Source organism: Corella eumyota, chromosome 6, assembly GCF_963082875.1.
Source record: "Corella eumyota chromosome 6, kaCorEumy4.1, whole genome shotgun sequence".
Taxonomy (NCBI): domain Eukaryota; kingdom Metazoa; phylum Chordata; class Ascidiacea; order Phlebobranchia; family Corellidae; genus Corella; species Corella eumyota.
The window spans coordinates 4,392,321-4,413,316 of record NC_137495.1 but is presented as its reverse complement, the minus strand read 5'-3'; the positions used below and the strand labels follow the sequence as shown (position 1 = coordinate 4,413,316).

Here is a 20,996-nt window from a genome sequence, read left to right as displayed (position 1 = left end):
TTATGCTAGCATTTACTCACAAATTAGTTGTTTTATTTAATTATTTTTTAATAAAAAAGATTATGCACTTATTAATTAACCAAAATTATGTTAGAAGTTTCCACTTTTAAAAAAATATTTAAAGTATTTACTCGCGGGAAACTCCCTTTCAAAAAAAACAAACGCATGCAACTCGTATTCGTTTTTCTTCTAACATAATGTTTTACCCAGTTAAGAATAAAAAACTGTTTGAAGATAGCTTTTTATTTAATAAATTGTTTTTACAGGTCACTTATTTTATCAGTTTTATCAAGTATAATTTTTAAATATGGCACCAAAACCAAAAAACGCGAGCTTAACCGAAGAATTAATGAAAATGGATCTTTATAAATTATTGGATGTACCGCCTGAAGCCAATGCTAAACAGGTACGATTCTAATGTTAATGTAGTAAAAAAATAACAATATTTAATAATCTTGTATTACCCTTGTCTTATGCTTAACCTAAATTCAATTTGAAAAATCTTATTTGTATTAACTAACGAGAAAGGCCTTTTTTACAGATTAAAAAAGCTTACAAAATTAAGGCATTGAAATGTCATCCTGACAAAAATCCAGACAACCCAAAAGCAGGTAAAATTTTTTTTTTAAATATTAAAAATTTTTTTAATCCTGATATACTTCTATTCAGAAAATTTTGTTTTTTAGGAGAATTATTCCATCAATTATCAGAAGCTTTAAAGATTTTATCTGACTTAGGCGCAAGAGTAAGATTATTTATGTTTAATGAAAATATAAGAAAATACTTTCTGAATATTAAAAAAATTTGCGCAACAAAAATTTTTTTGCCTATAAAGTTGCTTTTATTTAAAACCTTTTATTTTGTATTCAGGCAGCCTATGATCACTTACGTAAAGCAAAACAAGCAGCAAAACAAAGAACTGAACAACTTGATGCTAAAAGAAGAAAAGTTAAATTAGGTTAGCGAAGATAATGTAAAAATTGTGAATAAATAATAATGCTATAAATATTAAAATTTCTTTTAAGTGGTTTGGAAGTTATTCAAAAATTTTTTTTTGTTTTAAAGATCTTGAAGAAAGAGAAAGAGCTGCAGAGGTTGTTTCGAGTACCAAAAAACAAGCAAAATTTAATCTTAAACAAGAGGTAAAATTTTATTTTTTTACAGTAAATTTGTAAATTACTAAAGGTTTAATTCTCTACTTACAAACTGTTGCATTTAGATTGAGAGATTAAGAGAAGAAGGTTCCAGAATATTAGAAGAAGAACAACTAAAAATGTCACAGCAAATTAAAGAAGAACGGCAAAGTAAAATTATTTTACAGTTTCAGCTAATTTGTTTTTGTATAATACCAACTAGTACTAAAATTTGCTACACAGAAATTAAAAGGCTATTTATTGCAGCAAAAATATATTTTTACTATATAATATGTTTAGTGGCATCACAGAGATTAGAACAACCAAATGAACAGGTTGGTTTAAAGTTAAAATGGAATGGAAAATCAGAACATCAATACTCATATGAGTCATTAATGAAAATGCTTTCAAAAGTAAGGGAATGGTTTAACAATAAATTTGATGGTATTTCAAAAGTTAATTAATAACAATTTAATTTATGTAGTATGGCAGTGTTGAAACGTTGGTGTTATCACGAAAGAAGAGAGGGACAGCTATTCTAGAATTTAAAGACCTCAAATCTGCAGTAAGTATTTTTTATTAATAGGTTTTGAAAACAAACTGAAAATGTTTTACACTATAAGTTTAAAATCTTGAGTTCCACAATACCAATTATTCATTTGTTTAACCTGATGTGAATAACTTGCCATTTAAAATTTTTTTTTATATTTTATGGAAGACAATTTATTTAAAAAAAATTGTGTGTTTAGACCTCTGCCCATTCTTGTGAAGTAGGAGATATAAACAATCCACTTCGAATTACTTGGCTCAAAGAACCTCCAGCGCCCTCAAGTGTCAACATTCATACAGAAAATATTTCACATGGTGGCAGTGGCGCGACGTCGTTCAGGAACAACGTAAGTGTTTTATTTCTCAATTTTATTCAAAAAATAAAAATGTTTTTACTAAATTTTCCGAAAAAGGAAAACAAACTTAAATTGTTAATACAATAAACCCATAAATTCTTGATACACAAATAAACGTCAGAAAATTATTATTTTTAAAAATTAAGTGCTCTAAGATGGCAACAAATTGTTATTGTAACAATAATCGGCATGTTGTATTATTGGATATACAACAAGATAAACCTGATTTTTGGTTTTCAAATTCGTTTGAAGTCTCTAAGCTTGTTATGAATCAGATTAAACTAATGCAAAAGCGAAACCGTATCAATATCCTCACCCTTTCTTTTCCGTATTGTACACGTCTATGTGTGTTTTGGGTGTGTATTTGGCAACTTGTATTGCCCACGGTCGGTAAGGGTTCAATGTTTTAAAACAAGATCCGTTTAATGCTGGCTTTAAATCGGATTTAAGAAATCTGGTTAAAGGGCCAATGCACGCTAAACGCCACGCTTGGTCGACCATGCGTGCAACAACGGAAAATTACCGCTTAGAGTGACGTCACAAAGTTTGTGGTTTAATGATTTTGTGGAAAAAAATATCAAAATCGAATTTTTTTTTATGCTTAAAAACATTGCCCAAGTTGGTTTAAAATTTAACATGACTTTGTTTTTTTTTTCGAAAAAAAAATAGAGTTGCGATTTTTTCAGGTTATTTTACAGTTTTTCTTTTTTGTAAGTTTCCAATTGTATTTTGCAACTTTTTTGGGGGATTTTTACGTTTGTTTAACATTTTTTTTGTCCTTTTCAATTGGTTGTTATTATTGATTTCAATGTACTTACATGGAGGTAATACAAGTGTGTTTTTGAACGTTTTCAAATGATTGGTTCTATATTTGGTAACTTGCTTTTAAATGCTCTCAAGTGGCTGGTTTTAATTTCTCGGTAACTTTTTCTTAACACGAAGCTTTAAACCTTAGCAAAAAAAGTTCAGTTTCTCGAAAATTTTTCGAATTTTTCGTCTACTTTTAAGCGTCGTTTTTTCTGCCCGCTATTTTGTTGGGTCACGTGACAGTTAAGGAAACCAGGTCATTGTTGAAGTGAGGTGTTTATAAAACGGTGTAAGCCTCTACTTTGTCAGCCATCGATCTGTAAGATCATATTAAACAAATGATATTTGTTCTACAAATGATATTTGTTTGTTTATTACAAACTTGGTGTAAATATAAATTGATAATTACTAAAAATAAATTTAAAAAACTATTAAAATATACCTAAACATATAACTTTAAAACCTTAATTTTTATGTTTGTTTTCAAATATTTTCTTCTATTTTTAAGGGTAAATATTTATTTCATATTTTTAAATATTCTGTTTTTGTAATTCATTTATCTGGTGAAGATCAGATTTTGCACGTATTGTTGTGGTAATTTAAGCACGTATCTTCTATAAATTTAGACCGAGTCAAATGTATAGACTAATATGGTGTTCATCTAACCTCTTTAACCGCATTCTTTAAATAAATCTCAAATTTTTACATAGATTAAGACAACAAAGTGCAGGTTTACCGCTATTTTGAAGGGCTGTAATTATTTGTGTAACTTGGTTGCATGAATTGTCTGTTTTCTGACTGCAAAAGGATATTCACGTCGTCTTTTGGTTGTTATTTTGTCTTGTCACAAACAAAAATGCCCGCTTTAAGAATTTGTTAATATTATGAAGATGTAAAGCGAAATATTATATAAAATTTTTGATATATATTTTACTTATTTATTTTAAAATATGTTCTAATATAATAGTATTTAAATAATTTAAATAAGCAATAAAAAATTCAATTTTTGAATTTTTTAATTTAAAAAAAATTTAACGTTTTTTTACTTATTTTGTGTAAAAAAAAACGGTTAAACTTTGACATTAAAAGCTCGCCTTTTAACTTTAAAAATAACCAGCAACAACTCGTGATAGTTTTACCCATTCAACCACATTTAAAAGTCACGTATTTTCTAATGAACCCGGCTTCAAAAAACTTTTCCTCTAAACTCCGAGTGATTTTGAGATTTTCAAGAGCCCACTCTTTAATTGTCCGTATCGCGATTTGGCTTACGAGAGCCGTTTAATGTTCTGTGACGTCACGAGGCTTAATTATGACGTGTTTGTTAGTGAAATGCCAAATGTATTTTAAAGAATGTTTTTTTTTTTAAATTGAATAAATATTTCCTGTTTTTTTTCTGAAAATTGGTTTTAAATATTTTACGAATCATTTTTTTTAATAAAAAACAATTTCAAGTTATCGGAAAATATAAAGGAAACCACTGATTTATTTTCTCCACACTTACGACTGTGACGTCATAAATCTTCGTTATGAGGTAGCATGAGTGAAATTAACATAACGTGAAATCCATTAAAAAGCTTTTTGGGGTAAAGGGGATTTTTATTTTTGCACCCAAGAAATTTGATAGAGGTTGAAAGTTGAAATCGTGATGTTTTACCTTGTTTTTGTTCGCTTAAGCTTATGTTGTTAACCACGAAAAAATATTTTTAGAATTTGGCGAAATTTTAAAATTTTCAGTTTTTAAGAGGACTTGTTAAAAAAATTACATTTTTGTTTAAAAAAAAATTTGTTTCGTAAATTGTCTTGTTATCAACAAAGCATTAGTTAACCTAACGTTGTATTTAAATTAAAATCCTAAAATTTATAAAATAAATTCTTATTTTTGTACTTTTTTAATTAGTTAGCACCAAATTAAATTGTTTTCATCTTTAGTCCAAGTAATAATACTCAACAAAACAAAATGATTAATAACAACCTGTTAGTAGCAGTACGTAAATAACAACACCAACCATTTTTTTTCAACTGATTTTCTGTCATGTCATCAATTTAAAGTTTTAAATTTAAGAAGAATGACGTCACTCGTATGAGTAATAGTCGAAAAACTGTCGAGATAATTTTTACTTGCGTCACTAAATTATTTGTTTTCTTCTGAAAGTTTAAAACTAATTAATTACCTTCCGATGTTACATTCTCAAATAGCGGAATCTTTAATTTTTTCCAAAGTCCTATAAAAGTCGAAGTTAGAATTTAAAATTAAAGTTTCTATTGCTTATATAGTTATTAAACAAATATCAAGTTTTTTTGGCAATCGTTTCTTTTTAGCACATGACCTTTTTTGAATATTCTTTAATACTAATGGTTTGTTGTGTGGTTATTATGTAATATGCCATTTAATTTCTAGGAAACATTAATGTCAAAGTTTTAAAGATAGTGTTTTAATGTCACTTTCATTAACAGCCAGAAAAATAAATTGATTTAAAAGAAAAGATTAAAGTTGGGATCTTTTAATAAATACTTGTAAGCAATTCAGTTTAAGTTTTGATTTTAAATCATTTTTTAAAAGGTATTTGTTAAAAAGTGGTATAATGTTCATAAAATATTAATTATAATTCCTCACTCTTTAACAACAAACCAAGCGTGCCCTTAAAACATATTCTGTCTGTCATCGGTTGTTGTGATTGGCCTAAACTTTATGTAACGCTCCAATGAGAACGCGACATCTGGGTGACGTCAAATAAGTGAAGCGTCTAGGGTAAAACAGAGACAATTAATCGAATCTGTCGTCTGCACATCAAATAAAAACATCTCAAGACTCGTAGTTAGGGTCAAGATAGATCACTTCGCGCCGTTTGGGTCATTAAATACCCAAAGGAACGACTTGATAGCTTATAAACATACACTAAGTTTATATTCCTCGCTAACCCAAGTACTTCACTACTTGAAATCTTCTAGCTTCGCCTGGATTTGTTTTCGTAATTTTGTTAGACTCTCCCGTAATTTTTTCATGGTTTTTGTTTGTGTTTTGATGCTTAACTTGATTTTGTTTTCGTGGGCGACAAACCGCGATGTTTGGGGTTAGAACCCACCCTGGTGCGTGTCGTAATATTAAACTTATTTAAAGGTTGGTTGAACCTCTTTGTTTGATTTAAAAGGCGTTGGATTGATTTTGAGGGTTTTTGGGGAACCTTTAAGTTTATAATATCTCGTAGTAATTTAAACAATTTTTATATTTTTAAAAATTTTTATTTAGCAATATATTGCCAACAAGTTTTGCAATTTTAGTTATTTAATTAGGTTTTGTAACAGTTTACATCCTTATAATAAAAAAGTTTCAAAAAACAAGTTAATTTACATTGTTTTGAAATGGGATCACCAATCATCTTATAATGGTTGGTTTATTATTATTTTCATTGAAATTTCAAATACAGACAACTTAATTTAAATAAATCGATGAGTTTGCATGTCAAAATACACAGCTTAAGCTAACATGTGCTTGAATAACGTTTTAAAGCGCTCAAATTGTTAATTAAATTATCATATTTTATTTCAGAGTTTTGTAATATTTTTCTAGTATAATATTGTTTTTTTTGGAATATTTTTTATCAATTTAGTCTTTTAAACCCTTTTTGGTTATTGGATTGCCTTTAATTTTATTATTTTTATGCAAAATTTTCTTTTAAAAAGGAGAAACGGGTAATTTCGACTTTCAATGTTGTTATTATTTTTCGATTACTCGGTTGTAAAAACGATTAAATCGAAAACTAATGTGATAAAAACATTTTTATGACCACTACGAGATATTTATCTTAAGCAACGTGCTCGATTAAGGTCTGATATGAATGCCACGGAATATCAATTTCTGATAATTTGTTGTTTGCGTTTTTTTTTGACAATTTTAAACTTAAGAATTCAAAAATAATATTTTTTGTATACAAAAAGTTTAACTGAGAACTTTTTGCAGAGTACTTAGTATATAATAAGTCTTTGATATAAATAGTATTCATGCATAATTTTTGTATCTGTATTAATATTCATATGAACTTCTAGTTGTTTTAAACACTTAATGTTTTTAAATAGCGTGAAATTACCAATAAGTAATGCTGTTAACGTGTATTACAGAGTTAGTTTTCGACATTTAAACCAATTTAACATACCACAATATTACATTTACTTAAAGGTCAAAAATTTACTTTAACAATTTTCTCTATAAACTTAAACCCGCGAATCACTTTTTAGGTGCCCCATGGGGTCGTGTTTATGTCACTCCCATGTTGACAAAATATTACCCCGGTTTCCTTTTATAGGGGGCATGGGCGTGTGGGTGGGTGAGACACAAGTAATCCTGCGTGCTGGGGTAATGTTACGAACCGATTTGGGGGTAAACAAAAAATACCCGGGAAGTTTTTCTTGATTAAATTACAAAAAAATATTTTTTGATTTTTTTTTAATTTAATTGCATACTATGCAGTTGATCAAGGAATTATTTAAATCTTTAAAAATTAGTTTTTCTCGCATTTTGAAACGAAATGTCAAAACCTGTTAAATAAAGATGTTTTGGTCTAGTAAAAATTTATGTTCGGGTTTATTGCAATTCAAACCGTTTGCTAGGTCACGTGATTTCCGCTAGTTGACGTTTCAATAGCTTAGTGTAGGTAGTATGAAAAGGAATTCGATTCGATAAAAATTTGATTTGTGAATTCAAATTGAGTTCATTTTTGGTTTGTTTATTTTTAAATTTATATTGATATTGTCATGATAATAATATTGGTAAACAACCTCTTTTTTCCGTTTTAATAACACTTAAATTTACGTAACCAAAAAAACAATCATTTTATTTTAAATAATTTTTTTGCTATCATCCATTAACCTGTATCTAGATTACTGTTAAAATTGTTTAGTTAGGTATTTTAAAGTTGACTTAAACCCGTTCAAGCAGAATAAATGGACAGACTTGCGTGTGTTATTGGTATACCACTGTAAACACATAAGGTACATGTATAACATTAATTTAACTAAAAAAAACGTTATGCAGTTTAGGCTGCAAATCTGTTATTTCAATTCGCGTTATTGTAGGTCCAATAATATTAAATTTTAATGTAATTTACCCATGCTTAGTACACAGGTTTTGTTGTAATTTTCATTGCCTAATTGAACCAAAAAATGCATTTTTCGAGTTTAAAAATGTAGCCCATAGATTAAGACATACCTGAGAACCATGCACTATGTAAGTTTTCGTTAGCTAATGGCTCTTACGTCACACTGCTGCATTGTTTACGCGGGGTGTGGGTAGAAATAGGTGTGCTACATAATTGGAAGTAATTGCTCTATGATTAAGACGGTATTGTCAGCATTTTTACACTTTTTTAGCTTTTTTGTTGTGTTAGAATACGGATAATGACTGCAATTACATTCTGCAATAGAATGTTTTGCTCTAAATTATGCTGGCACCCTTTAAAACGCGCTGTTATATGTATTTAAATGGGGTTGTATCGTATTTTTTATGGCCCAAACGTCAAATATTTGAACACAGATTTAGTGTAAGCTTCGGCCCTAGGCAAACAACACATCTAAAACTTCAAAAACAATATCCATAATTCAAATAAATACAAATAAAAAAACAAATTGCGATTTTAATTAAACAATTCGCCGCTTTAGACAGGGTACGGGTTAATCTATTCAACGATTCCGCAATAGATTAGGTCTGGATTTTAAATCCGCGTTGATTAAAGCAAAATACAACAACACTTAAGCCTTTGTAATTGGTAAGTCTCTTGATCATACTTTGTATACTGGGTATGATTGTCAATCGTCTGGTTAGTAATCGATAAGTGATTTGCTTTGTTTTTCAGCTGTCCTATATATATATATATATATATATATATAAGTATATATGTTAATGTCTAATATGCAATATGGTCTTTCTTTTGCTTTGTAGTTTCGTGTAATAATTTGTCTTTGAAATCAGTTTTTTTAAATTGTATCTATTGTTTGAATTTTGGATTGCAATGGTCTTTTAAATTTTTTTGGGGGAAAATTTTTAGTCAATTAAAATTTAAATTTTTTAAATGTAAGGATATAAACCTGCTCTAACTTAACTGTTTTCTTAAAAAATATTTTCCAACATTTAAAGTTAATTTTGTTTATTAATTTAAAAGAAATATATACGCTCAACATGAAACAAAAAAACACAATAAGAGAAAAGGCAAATATAGCTCAAAAATATTAAGAAAATTTTCCCAGTATTAAATTTTTTACAGAAAAAGTACACAAAATTACCAAACCCAAAAAAATTGTTGAATTATTCGTAATTTTAATGACAATACATTTATTACAAATGCACCAAACGCGGGACTATGTAAAATGTTGATCTGACATTAAGCAGAATATTATTAGGAAAACTAGTAACACATTTTATGGCTTTTGGCCCATTACTTCTTAAGTGTAACTCTTGGCTTGATAAATATTTAGAGATTTTGCTTATCTTTAATATCTTGGCATATGTGATTGAATAGCTGTACTTTTCACCCCCTTTTTTGGGGGCTAAATCCATTCAGACTTGCCTGTAAGTCCATTTTCGAAAATGGGGTAAAATTACAAAGCTATTTTATCCATTATCCCCATAACATCGTCCATAAGTGATGACCCCAAATCAAGGTCCCAACCGTCGGTTATTGAGGTCGTGTCACCGAGGTCACAGGGTCGTTGGGTGTAAACTTCAGAAGATCGTCGAAGGGGGTTGTGTTTGTCGACATCACCCAAGCCCTTGGGTTTGCCATTGGCGACGGTCTCGTCCATGATTCGGCGGGGTTTCGGGGGCCCTGTTGTGTTTCCGTTGGGGGTTTGTGTGGGTAAACTAGGGGCTTTTTTCTCTGGGGAACTCCCGTTTTCAACACAGTTATTGTTCATGGTTTTCTTGACGTTATTTTGTTTATTCCCTTTTGAGCTTTCTTGCGGTTGGGGCTCGGGGCTTGGGGATTCTCCATGGGTAAGGAGGGGCAGAGAGAATGCAGATTGCAGGATGGGTGATTGTGCAGGTCCGTACCCATCGTGGGTCGTTAGGGATTTTACCTCAGATTTTAAAGCATTTTCATCAGGGGTACTAAAAATATAAAAAAATAAACAAACTGAAAAAGTTTACAAAGAATCTGGGATTAATTCAATTTTGGTTTGACCTTTTACTTAAGAAATCATTTTAAGTTTTTGTGAGCTTTTACAGTTTTAAATTGATTTTTGTTTAAACAAGTTTAAGTCTTAGTGGTCGTCTACACATGTAAATGCAAAGCTTATCTCAACATTCAAAAAACAATTTTAAAAGGAATTTTAATTTGTTTACAAGAAGTTTAAGCGAGGCAGCACACACTGTAATCATTGCATTAAATAACACAACCCAAGAACTATTATAGCCCCAGGCCAAGCCGATAATGGCCTGGTATATTTATATCTGTATGGCGTGATTGAATTTTTTGGAAGCATAATTTGTTTGCTAGTTTAAAACTAAATTAAATGATTTTTTTAAATTTAAAATGAATTTTAATACCATTTTATTTTTTCATTTAAAAAATGATAATTTTTTGTTGTATATTTGGTAGTTTATATATAACTGGCTTATAAGTTTTGTTAAAGTTATTACCCTAGTATGTAACATATAATTTGGCCTAAACTTTATTACCCAAATTACTTGGTACCATAAGGTTTCATTTTCATTTATATATAGCATCCAATTTAGACACTATAATTTATTACTTTCAATTTGGAATAGTTTATCTTTTAGTAATTTATAAATTTTACCTGTGGTTTCTTTGTTTCTTTGAGCGTTTTTTTGAATCTCTTCTGGGTAGGGTTGAATTACTGTCACTGTTAGCTGGCTGGCCATTCAAGTTGTCTTTCTGTTTACAAAAACAATTCATTTAAACTTCCATTTACAATAACACTACAAGTACCATATTATTAAATAATACCTAAATACATTCAAAACAACATTGTAAAATTAACACTGCTTATCAGTTAGCTAATATTGGTTTTTATTGTTATAAAGCCTATTAGGTTGCTGTAATTTCATTATTGCTGATTAATAATTAATCAGTTGCCTTGTACTTTAAACGTCTGTTGCTAATATGGTGCATTATAAAAATTAGGCTAAATAGTGATTAAGTATTTAAGTTAAGATCTAAACGCGGACATAATAATAAATGATAAAATTTTATTGAAAAAATTTTCAAAATTAAAACGGTTTATTTTCGCGTGTTTTTTTTCTTTAATATCACTAAAAATGACATTTTACCGTAAAAATAATAAAATTTTTTAATATTCCACCTGTAAAAATGTTGTGTCACCAAACATATCTTCAGCACCCCCTCGACCCACATGGGCCATATGTCGAAAATCACCCAGCGGGGGCGAAATCATTTCGGCCGACAGAAGCTCGCGAAGTTTCTTTCCATTCCGCCCGTTTCCGTGTCCGTTTTTCCCGCCGCCGTTCTTTAAATATATCGGGGCTTTGGCAGGCATGATGTAGGCCTTCTTCTTACGACTAGAGACTTTAGTAAGGGCGAATATTGTGCTAGCCAGTTTGACGGTCTGATTGCCAAGCAATTCGGCACGAACTTAGGAAGCGATGACGCAGGCAAAGTTGAATTTAAATCGAGTGTTTTTCTGTTTTGATGCGGAGGCGTTTATTTCCTTTATAATCCGTGCGTGGGTTAAGCAGTATATGCAAGTTGCTTAGAAACTTATATCAATAAAACTTAATGCTTTCCTGTAGGATAAAAATAAATGATATTCAATTTAAAACGTCAAACGAGTTTACCAATTCAAATACAACTGAAGCGTTTCGTAACACTTCGCGCTATCTCCTTATTTATTTAAAATAAATCCTAGTTTAATTTCAAAGATCCAACTGTTCTGCGTATACCAAAGTCTAAGCCATAAGTCTGTGCTCGATACGCCTATGCAGCAGTATTGTCGTACACTAAGAAAAAAAAAGGCAAGGCCAATCTCTATACTTAATAGCTTTCAATAGAGAAAATACTTTTCTCTTCGACTGTTTACGACCTTTCAGACTCCTAAACCGCTCTGTTAGGCATGAAATATTAGGCGACTGGTATTGTATTTATCGTTTTTAGCCCTTGGGCTAAAGTACGCTTCCAGTTATTGCAAATAGTTTTAAATCCGTTCGTCATATTATTTACGAAAGTCTGTTAACCTTGCTAAATACGAATGCATCATCTTTAAGCTATTTTTCTCATTACGTGGCAGATTTGGCGAGCTGTCATTTATATTATAAATAATTTATGATAATGTTTACGACATGCTCTTATTATTATTATTATTATTATTATTATAAACACGCTAAGTTAACTGCGTCAAAACGATTTTCGAAAATCGTAAATTAAATTTGACTAGCTATACTTTTTATGATTTGATTTATGAGAAATCTTTTATTTTTTTGTTATGTAAGTACACAGAAAAACATACAAATATAACCTAACTGTTGCTTAAAATGTATAAAAATAAAAATACAAAACGCTATTTTAAGTAAGAATAGCTCTTTTCTACGAAAAAATTAGGCAGTTGCTTTTTTTAACTGAATTTAGCTTCAAATCACTTCTGTTTTCTATTTTAAATAATGAGAATTGCCATTACGAATGTCTGTTTCTTAATGATATACCCCCTATCTCAATACACGGGAAATATATACATGTTATATCCTAAATAAGGTCATGTGACTAACACAATTCAATTCGTCACAATGCCTTCATTGTGTTACGTCATTTCGATATCGTGTAGCGCCTTAGAGAAACCTAATCATTTATTTTCCATTTGTTGTTGACAGAAAAAGGAATCAGTTTTGAACTCTTTGTGTAAAATTATCCACTTTAATTATTTTCCAGGTATTTGTATTTATTCTAAGATTTAATTGAGTTCCTTTGCCTTGGTTAAACACTAAATTAAACATTAGTTTTTTTTCTATATTTAAAGACTGACGTTATTAAAAAAGGTCTACTCATTTTTCTACCCATTTTTGCATTTAAAATCCTGACATTTAAAGCCTATATTTCTATTCATGCGACTTTTCTATAGAAAACCCCAATAAACTAAATATACATTTCATATTCGCAAGGATGTTTATAGACAAACATGGTTTTAACTTTGTATTCGGCTTATATATCACGTAGACATCCCGACGATATATTGTTTGTTTTAGCCATGTTTAATCTAATTTTACCTAAACTGGCTATGTATATCGTTTCCTTTATAGATTTTCGATAGATATTGGTTATGTTAAACGTTGTAAACACCGTACTTTAATAACTTGGATAATAAAACTGACTAATTACTTCATGACATATATGACCTGGGTTCAAGAAAAACATATAGGTTTTAAAAAAATTATTTAGCTTAATCTTTGGATTATAATTTTAAGTTACATGCTTCTAAATTGAACCATTTTTGTTCTGTCACTCTTATTTTAATGGTTCAAACACAGAACATTGAAATCCCGACATGTCTAGAAATTGCAAAATTAAATTTAACCCGAAATTTTAAGCCTAATGGGCATATAAAATCGCGTATGGTAAAGCCACATCAAAAACGCTCTTGGTGCGCCTGTCACGGCACAGACTCGAAATACCAGCATTTAAAATACCTTAAATTTTCTCTGACAAATTAACTGGACTAACACCTGTTACAATATGGCCAGACAGTAAATTTCCGTCACCTTTTTTCTGGTATTTTTAACTTCTAAGAAAAAACATTGACATTTTTTCCACTCATATCTGGCCTAAAAAACTAGAGTGTAATAAATAGGTCGCGCAGATAGCTTTTGTTACTCAGAACTTGTACAAATAGCAAACTATATGACCCTGTTTTATTAGTTAACAAAAGATAAAATAAAAATACATATTTGGGTCACAATCTAATAATCTACAAGGGATTAAAAAAAAAGGGTGAATTTAAATATTATTCTAAATCTTGTGTATACTGGTCGTTAAATTGTGTAAATATTGATATTGTCGAAAATCATCTTATTTAAATAATATGACAGAGTCCGAAAACGGGGTAAGTCCCTTATTTTTCGCACGAAATGTCTATTCGTAAGACGTCGTTATCACTATATACTCACATGAACCTAAGCGCAAACAAAAACTATAACAAAGTCGTCGTAAAATGCTCGATCGGTTACAAATGGCTGCCCAGAGCGTTCTCAGTACGAAAACAGAGCTTTAATGTATGGCTATTGGAATATATTTCGCAATAAAACAAAGTTAAAAAAACATCATTAAAATTTTGGCGATTTGAAATAAAATTGACATTCTTTCGATATGATTTGATTGTTGACGTAACAATAATAAACACGACGGGCGAAAAGAATTTATTTTCGAAGCGGTGACGTAATGTTTTGGGAGGCAAAACTTAATTGGCATTCTCAAGAGCAACACTCAAAACCTTTTCACGACCAAAGTCGCGTTTCTCGTTTAATTTCCTCTTTTAAAATTTAAGTTGTAGTCGGTAAAGGGTTAAGTTAAGGTCATATTGCTGCAACGCTGGGCATAAATCTGTTTTTCTGGCTCAATTTTATGATCTTAATGGAATGCTGACTTTAAAACATTAAGGGCATGGAGTTTAAAACATGGATACGCGAAATATTTTTGACTTAACGCAAAGTTTAAATTTCCTAAAAGGTTCAACAAGATTATAATGCTATTTTTAGGTGCGTTAGGTATCGTTTAAAAGTTTTAAATTAACATTTTCTTCCTTAAAACATAATGAGTGACCTTTTTGTATCAAGAAACGATGATTTTTTTTACAGTTTTGCGTTTTATTACCCTTTAAAAAGTTGTCATTATTCCAAAAAACACCTCGTAAAGTTAAATTTTATATGGTCATGATATTAAATGTATAGCCCCATGCTGTTTTTAATAAAACCAGTAGACTGTTTGACTCTATAAAGTTAATTCGGTTATACCAACAGATTTACCGTCTCCTCTTATTATGAAATTTTGAAATTTGCCAGACCTTATTCTGCGGTTGTTTCTACGTAAAAGTCAGACTTTTTAAAGTAATTTTTAGGTATAAGCCATAAATAATGTTTTAAAACAGAACCTACTACACTTTTCTTTATTTAACTGCAAACTATAAATGCTGTTTCTATTTGTTTTCTGCTGTTTGTTTTTTTAAAAAAACCTAATATTGAAACCCCCTTTTTAATATGTGCACCTGCTATTTATATGTCTAGTCGGCGTAATTTCTATTCCTAACTTATACTTGGCATTATAGCATGTCGCCTATATAATTAATTCCCGACAGAGTAAATTTACTTTCTAATTTCCTCGTGGAATAATCGAATTAGACGCGAATTAAAAATTGTAAAGGCATTGAAAAGCAATTTGACCATTTAAACAACAAATAAGGATAATACAATCAAAATTGGTATTTTTATTTATGTTACAAAAACCTAAAATTTCTAATTTTAAATTTGTCTGGATATTTAAAAGCCAAGCGCAAACCTGTTTTCAGACATTTACTATCTTATGAAAATATTTACTGTGATGTGAACCAGAAACACAAATACTTATTGCGCCAAAACACACTTCTATTTTCACACCAACCTTTTAGCTAAGGGTGTCGCTCATACGTTTTTACCACATTTTCAATTCTATAACAACGAAGGTGCCACATTCCTAATACTATTGCATGTAATTTTAATAAATTTGTAGTGAAAAGGTTGCAAACTTTCTAGTACACTTGTTTTTTTTCGTTTGTGATCAATCTTAGTCTGTCGACATTTTGTAATTGTCTTAACGGGGTATTTAGTTTGTGCACTTATCTTTTATTATTCAACTTCGTGGGGGTGCCACTGCACTTTCGAAAACAACATATTTTTAACTTAAAAATATTAATTAAAATTAATTTGTAACTATGTTCTGCTGATGTGTCTAAAATTGTCTTTTTTTTAAAGTAATATCGTTCTTGTCGTCTTATTATTTTTATTTTTTACTTCAATTCAGTTTGGTCTAGCACCTACCTACCTGCAAGGCGTAAATAATCCTGCATTTGTCATTTTTGCGAAAACCTCACATTAAGACCCTCTACGGTCCACTGCGCTCGCCAGTCACGTGACCAATGATACCTACATTCCGACCCAAGACGCACCTTATACGGTTGTGTCGTAATTCTACGGTATTTGACACTTTATGTCTATGCCTAACCCTCTTAAAACGATACGCGCTTTAAATGAACGTACTCCGTCGGTATTAGGTTGGTTAAAAATAGGTTGCGTGCAGTGCGTTAAATGCGGTGTTGTGGACATTTATCGACACTCAGTCTAAATTGTCTGCGTGTGATTATTGACTTAACCTCTGGTTAATCGTGATAAACGACCCTACCTAATTTTATCGTGTAAAATACGAGGTCCCTTTCTCAATTTTATTGGAGGAAAATTACAATTTTATCTTGTCTAATTTTATCGATTAAGTTACGTTTTTATTTTAGCCCAACCTACTTACTTTGTAACAACATTTGTTAAAATAAATCAATTTGAATTCGCTTTTGAGGCAGTTACATTTTTTGGTGGCAAAAAGTGTTTTTCTAAATCTAAAAAAACTAAAAAATATAATTTTTTTTATTATATACTCTCATACAATCCACTTGCTAAACAATACAATTTAATTGGTTTGTAGATTGAGTCGCTTTTTATATTATTTTTTTCCTTTTTTATTTTGTTTTATCGAACAAGTGTTTAAAAACTTACATCCGAACAAATAACAACAAAACTTTGAACTTTATTGCAATCTTGATGTAGGCTCAAAAACTAAAGCGTTTCTCATTCAATTTATCTTTGTAACGATTTTGTCTAATTCTGGATCGATCTTGGAGATTAAATATTTTTTGATCCGATAAAAAATTGTGTTTGGGTAAATTTAAAAAAGGTCAAAGATGTAAAATTTTGCCTTTTTCTTGACAAAACGATATTTTTAAAGTTAAAATTATCTAATAATTTAATAAGTCAATTTTGAGGTAAATATCTAGAATTTTTCTTGAATAATATTTTAGAAGTATAAATCCCAACATTGGTTATTAGAAAACTATCTATCATATTTTTTAGGAAAAAATTAGAAATATTTAACATCGTTTATCAGTAACTTTTTTACTTCATTACTTGAACAAACAAAAAGTCGGCACGTATTTTAAATTAGTTTTTACCTCGTGATTAGTTTATTGTTTGTTCAGCAATTTGGGAAGTATATAGTATACCAATAACTCATATTTTAAACCCCACGAAATAAATTATAAAATATTTTTATTTTTTGCCAATTTTTGTATTTTGAATTTTTTCATGTTTTTAAAACGTACTGTGAGTTGTTTAACTTGTTTAGGGCTTTTTTAATTTGTAAAAAGGTTAATTGTTACATATTGCAAAGTTCTAAACAGAAAACATTGTTATTTCGGGTCAAACAATAATCACCGCTGCAATTATGTGACTACTCTATCCACTACGCCTACCATAAACAAAACAACGAACTAATTAACTCTCTGACCACCGAAACACCTACACTCCCACTAAGTTTACGTGTTAAGCTTTCACTTTCTGTCGGCAAAGGGTTGAAAAGTTTATTGTTATTTATGAGCCGTTAAAAGGGTATTGGGTTCGGGATAATTACAAAAACGTGTTAAAATAACTTTTTTTTTCGTGTAACTTTGTTGTATCGACTTAATTTTCGTACAATTAACATTTAAATCAGGTTTAACAACAAGTTAATTTAAATTACAACACGATCTGAAAGTTATTTTTGCACTTTTTAAATAAAAAATTGTTCTGCCAAATATTTTTAACCAAATTTTTGCGCAAAATTTGACACTTTTAAATTAATTTAATTTTTTTTTTATTTTTATCATCCACCCTACCCTCTATTCTCACTTTCTATTTTAAAACATCATCATTTCAGTACTTAACACTTTATAACATATCAAGCTTTAATATTCTACTAACCTCTCACTAGAGACGGTAAACAAGTTCACACGGGAATTCACCACAGTTTTATAATTTCAAATATAACAAATCTACAACCTAAAACCAGTCAATATTATTTGCGAAACAGCGAATTGTATTTTCAAAACATTTGAAAACGCTTGCTTCCACAATTTTAGGCACTCTGTTTTATTTTTCACAACATTCAACTATATTTAACTCCACAAGGTTATATTTATACAAATATAGAACGTTTTAAGCAGGTTTAAATAATTTTTTAACACGCCTAGCTTGAGCTTAGTGAAAAGTGCACGTACGATTTTTGGGTAATTTTAAATAGAATAATTATGGTGTCGAATTTCACAACAACTGGTTTAATTATAGAGAAAAATAAAAGACAAATCTCGGTCGCTAGAATCACTATTTGTTGAAAAAATATCAAACTAACTAACTTTCTAGTAGAAATAGGTAAAATCTTCAGCTTTAAAAAATAAGATAAAATTTAAAAGATAAAACTATACCAGCTCATTTTTTTACTGAATCAAGCTAAATATATTCTATTTGAAGCTTTACATAATTATTTAATTCACTTTTACATCAACACAACAACTTTCTTTATTTCCTTAATGCAAGTTTCCTCTTAATCATCTATTATTCATTGTCACGCGCAATCTACACTGTATATCATGACGTCACAATAAGATGTAGTGTCAGCAGAGTTGGATTATTACGACACAATGTTATGCTATGACGTAGTGACAACAAAAGTGCTTATGTTTATTTTTGTAGTTTTTGCCGTTGCAACATCTTTCCATTTTTAAATATAGACTTATATTGCAATGGGGGTTAAGATGCCTAATATAGAATTTTTATCTCTCTTTGGTATTTTGCAAGCCATCCTTAGTACAAGATCCATAACGTCATATAAGCTCGTATAGATTCTATCCTTCCCTTAAAAGTAGCTGCCTTTATTATTTTTAATGCAAGAAAATATTTGTAGCGCTTCTTGTTTTTTTATCTGGTCTAGACTCTATTATTGTACGATTGTGATTCAAAATTGTCTAATCCTTTGAAAAACTAAATTTGGTTTTGGAATTTTTGATACGTGTGTATATTTTCTCCTATTTAAAGATAAGCCATCATATTTTTAGCGTTAATTGCGCGTTATTAACACTTTAAAAACTAACTAAAAATTTAAAAAAAAATTATTTAAAAAAAACAAAATTTTTTTTTGAAATTAATAAAAAAAAAATTTAATAGCTTTTAACTGTTTTAGGCAAAATTTTATCATATATATAAATAGAATTTGTTAATAAACTTTCTGTGTACTGTTCAAACACCCATTACAAATTCATAACGTAATATTTAAAAAAACTTTAGATCCTGTAACGATAACTTTACATTAAACACTGTACAGCTTTTATTACACAAAATCTAACCGACTTCTGCCCTGAATTAAGCCTTTATATTGCCAATAGGGATATAAGCGAGCTTTTATTGAGTGATTTTAATGCTTAAGTAATCCAAGGCCTAAGTCGGATTACCTTGTTTGTTATCATACCAGTTTTAATACAACCCAAACTTTGATTCGATTTCAGATAAGTTGTTAAGTCGAAGTGTAACAAGTTTAAGATTTTAAGTAGCTTGTGTGTATTGATGGCTTAGAACTGGATATGAACTCTTATATAGATTAACATGTTTATGTTCATTATTAAATTAAGAAAAATTAAAATATTTGATTTCAAGAATTCTGCTTAAAAAACGATAAAAAATACGGTAGAAATCATAAAAACACTTAAAATAGGGTTAAAAATTAAACAAGTTTTTAAAAAATTGTCTTTTTCGATAAATATTTGACTCTTCTTATTCTCACAGCTGTTCAAAACAAACAAAAACGTGACGTCACAAAAGCAGGTGGCCCACTTACTTGTTAGGCTAGTGAGTATTTTCCTCTTTAGTCTCCTGATAATTTTTGTTTAAAGTTTGTGACCGGGTTCTTGTCATTGATTAACTGCTTGTCAGTCAAAAAGTTAAAGTTTTAAGTTCGTATAAACTTTAGTATAAATTTCCATTTTACGTCCTTTTGTGAATGCATTTGGTAATTTATGCACAAAGTTGGTATAGAAAGTGCTGTTAAGTTAGTGTAGCAATGGATTAATTATACCCTTAAATACCATAACGGTTTGGTATTAACTTTTTTATGCTAAAATATAGATAAAATTTTCATTGGACTATTTTTATGCAACTGTTCGCTTTTTTATTATAAATTTGAGAAGTTTAGTTTAGTATCACTAAAAATATTTAATTTTATGAAATACAAACAAATAACCCCATATTAAAACACAATGGTTTATAACATATCGACTCTATTTTAATTACACCACCGTAAACTTGGCTCGTTTTTTTTGCGAAAATATTATAATCGGTTTCCTTACAGGCCCGTGTTGCATTTTCAGTTCGTTTATTTCCAAAACATTTGATTAAAAGATTAAACCTGTTTGTGGTTGGAGCAAGTTTAAAATATCACGTTATTTAATACGTTCGGCATTTGTCTAATTTATGAAATTCTGGATAATTAATTATTACCATGCTAACGCTAGCCCTGTAACATTACATGCCTAACCTTTTTCGTATAATGAAAATAGAAATATTTCATTTTAAAATAATTCTAGTAGTTGTAATTGTAAATTTTTGCGGCAGGATGAAAAAATTTTGAATTCGGCTTCTGTAGCATCATCTAGCGGTTGTATCGACGATTTTGAAAATGCTGTTTTGCTTCGACTGAAACAAGCTCAAGAGCGAAAACGAAAGGAAAAACTAGAAAACGAATCTCGTTCATGATTAAGATGTCTTCGAAATTATTTTGATATGTTGGCGCCCTTTAAGTCACGTGACACTACAAACAAAAACGCCAACAAACAATGAAGCGGTCGTGACGTCATGTCGATTTTATTGTCACGTCACTACGGTCGAAGATATCAGTGTATGTACATGTTTTAGGTTTATTATTTAAGTATTGTGACGTAATTGTTACGTCACAAAATTTTAATGCAGAAACTCTAACTTGATTTTTTATTTCAAGTTAACTGATTTTATTTGTTTTTACTTAATTTGGACTAATACATTTTTATTGGTGAACCGTTTGTCATATTTTAAACACTTTTAGGTAATAAAATTTTAAGA

General features: G+C 29.6%; 2 protein-coding genes across 2 annotated transcripts; one reads left to right on the top strand and one right to left on the bottom strand.

Moving 5' to 3' along the window:
* The first annotated feature begins 265 nt into the window (after positions 1-265).
* LOC145754557 (dnaJ homolog subfamily C member 17-like) lies at positions 266-20,948 on the top strand. The gene is made up of 10 exons (XM_082570631.1): positions 266-406; positions 542-611; positions 687-745; positions 871-958; positions 1,066-1,142; positions 1,220-1,304; positions 1,434-1,546; positions 1,618-1,698; positions 1,883-2,029; positions 20,514-20,948. The coding sequence occupies exons 1-10, from the start codon at positions 308-310 to the stop codon at positions 20,652-20,654; spliced, it is 960 nt and encodes a 319-aa protein (XP_082426757.1). The 5' UTR covers positions 266-307; the 3' UTR covers positions 20,655-20,948.
* LOC145754558 (cdc42 effector protein 4-like) lies at positions 8,975-11,620 on the bottom strand. Its single transcript, XM_082570632.1, has 3 exons — positions 11,159-11,620; positions 10,634-10,731; positions 8,975-9,944 (listed from the first exon to the last, which is right to left on the bottom strand). The coding sequence occupies exons 1-3, from the start codon at positions 11,351-11,353 to the stop codon at positions 9,437-9,439; spliced, it is 801 nt and encodes a 266-aa protein (XP_082426758.1). The 5' UTR covers positions 11,354-11,620; the 3' UTR covers positions 8,975-9,436.
* Positions 20,949-20,996: the final 48 nt, after the last annotated feature.

Coding starts and splice junctions, on each gene's coding strand:
- LOC145754557 (XM_082570631.1), top strand. CDS start 308: ATGGCACCAAAACCAAAAAACGCGAGCTTAACCGAAGAATTAATGAAA. Junction 1,143..1,219: donor AATTTAATCTTAAACAAGAG/GTAAAATTTTAT, acceptor TGTTGCATTTAG/ATTGAGAGATTAAGAGAAGA. Junction 1,699..1,882: donor TTAAAGACCTCAAATCTGCA/GTAAGTATTTTT, acceptor TTGTGTGTTTAG/ACCTCTGCCCATTCTTGTGA.
- LOC145754558 (XM_082570632.1), bottom strand. CDS start 11,353: ATGCCTGCCAAAGCCCCGATATATTTAAAGAACGGCGGCGGGAAAAAC. Junction 10,732..11,158: donor GTGACACAACATTTTTACAG/GTGGAATATTAA, acceptor TTTTGTAAACAG/AAAGACAACTTGAATGGCCA. Junction 9,945..10,633: donor AAGAAACAAAGAAACCACAG/GTAAAATTTATA, acceptor TTATATTTTTAG/TACCCCTGATGAAAATGCTT.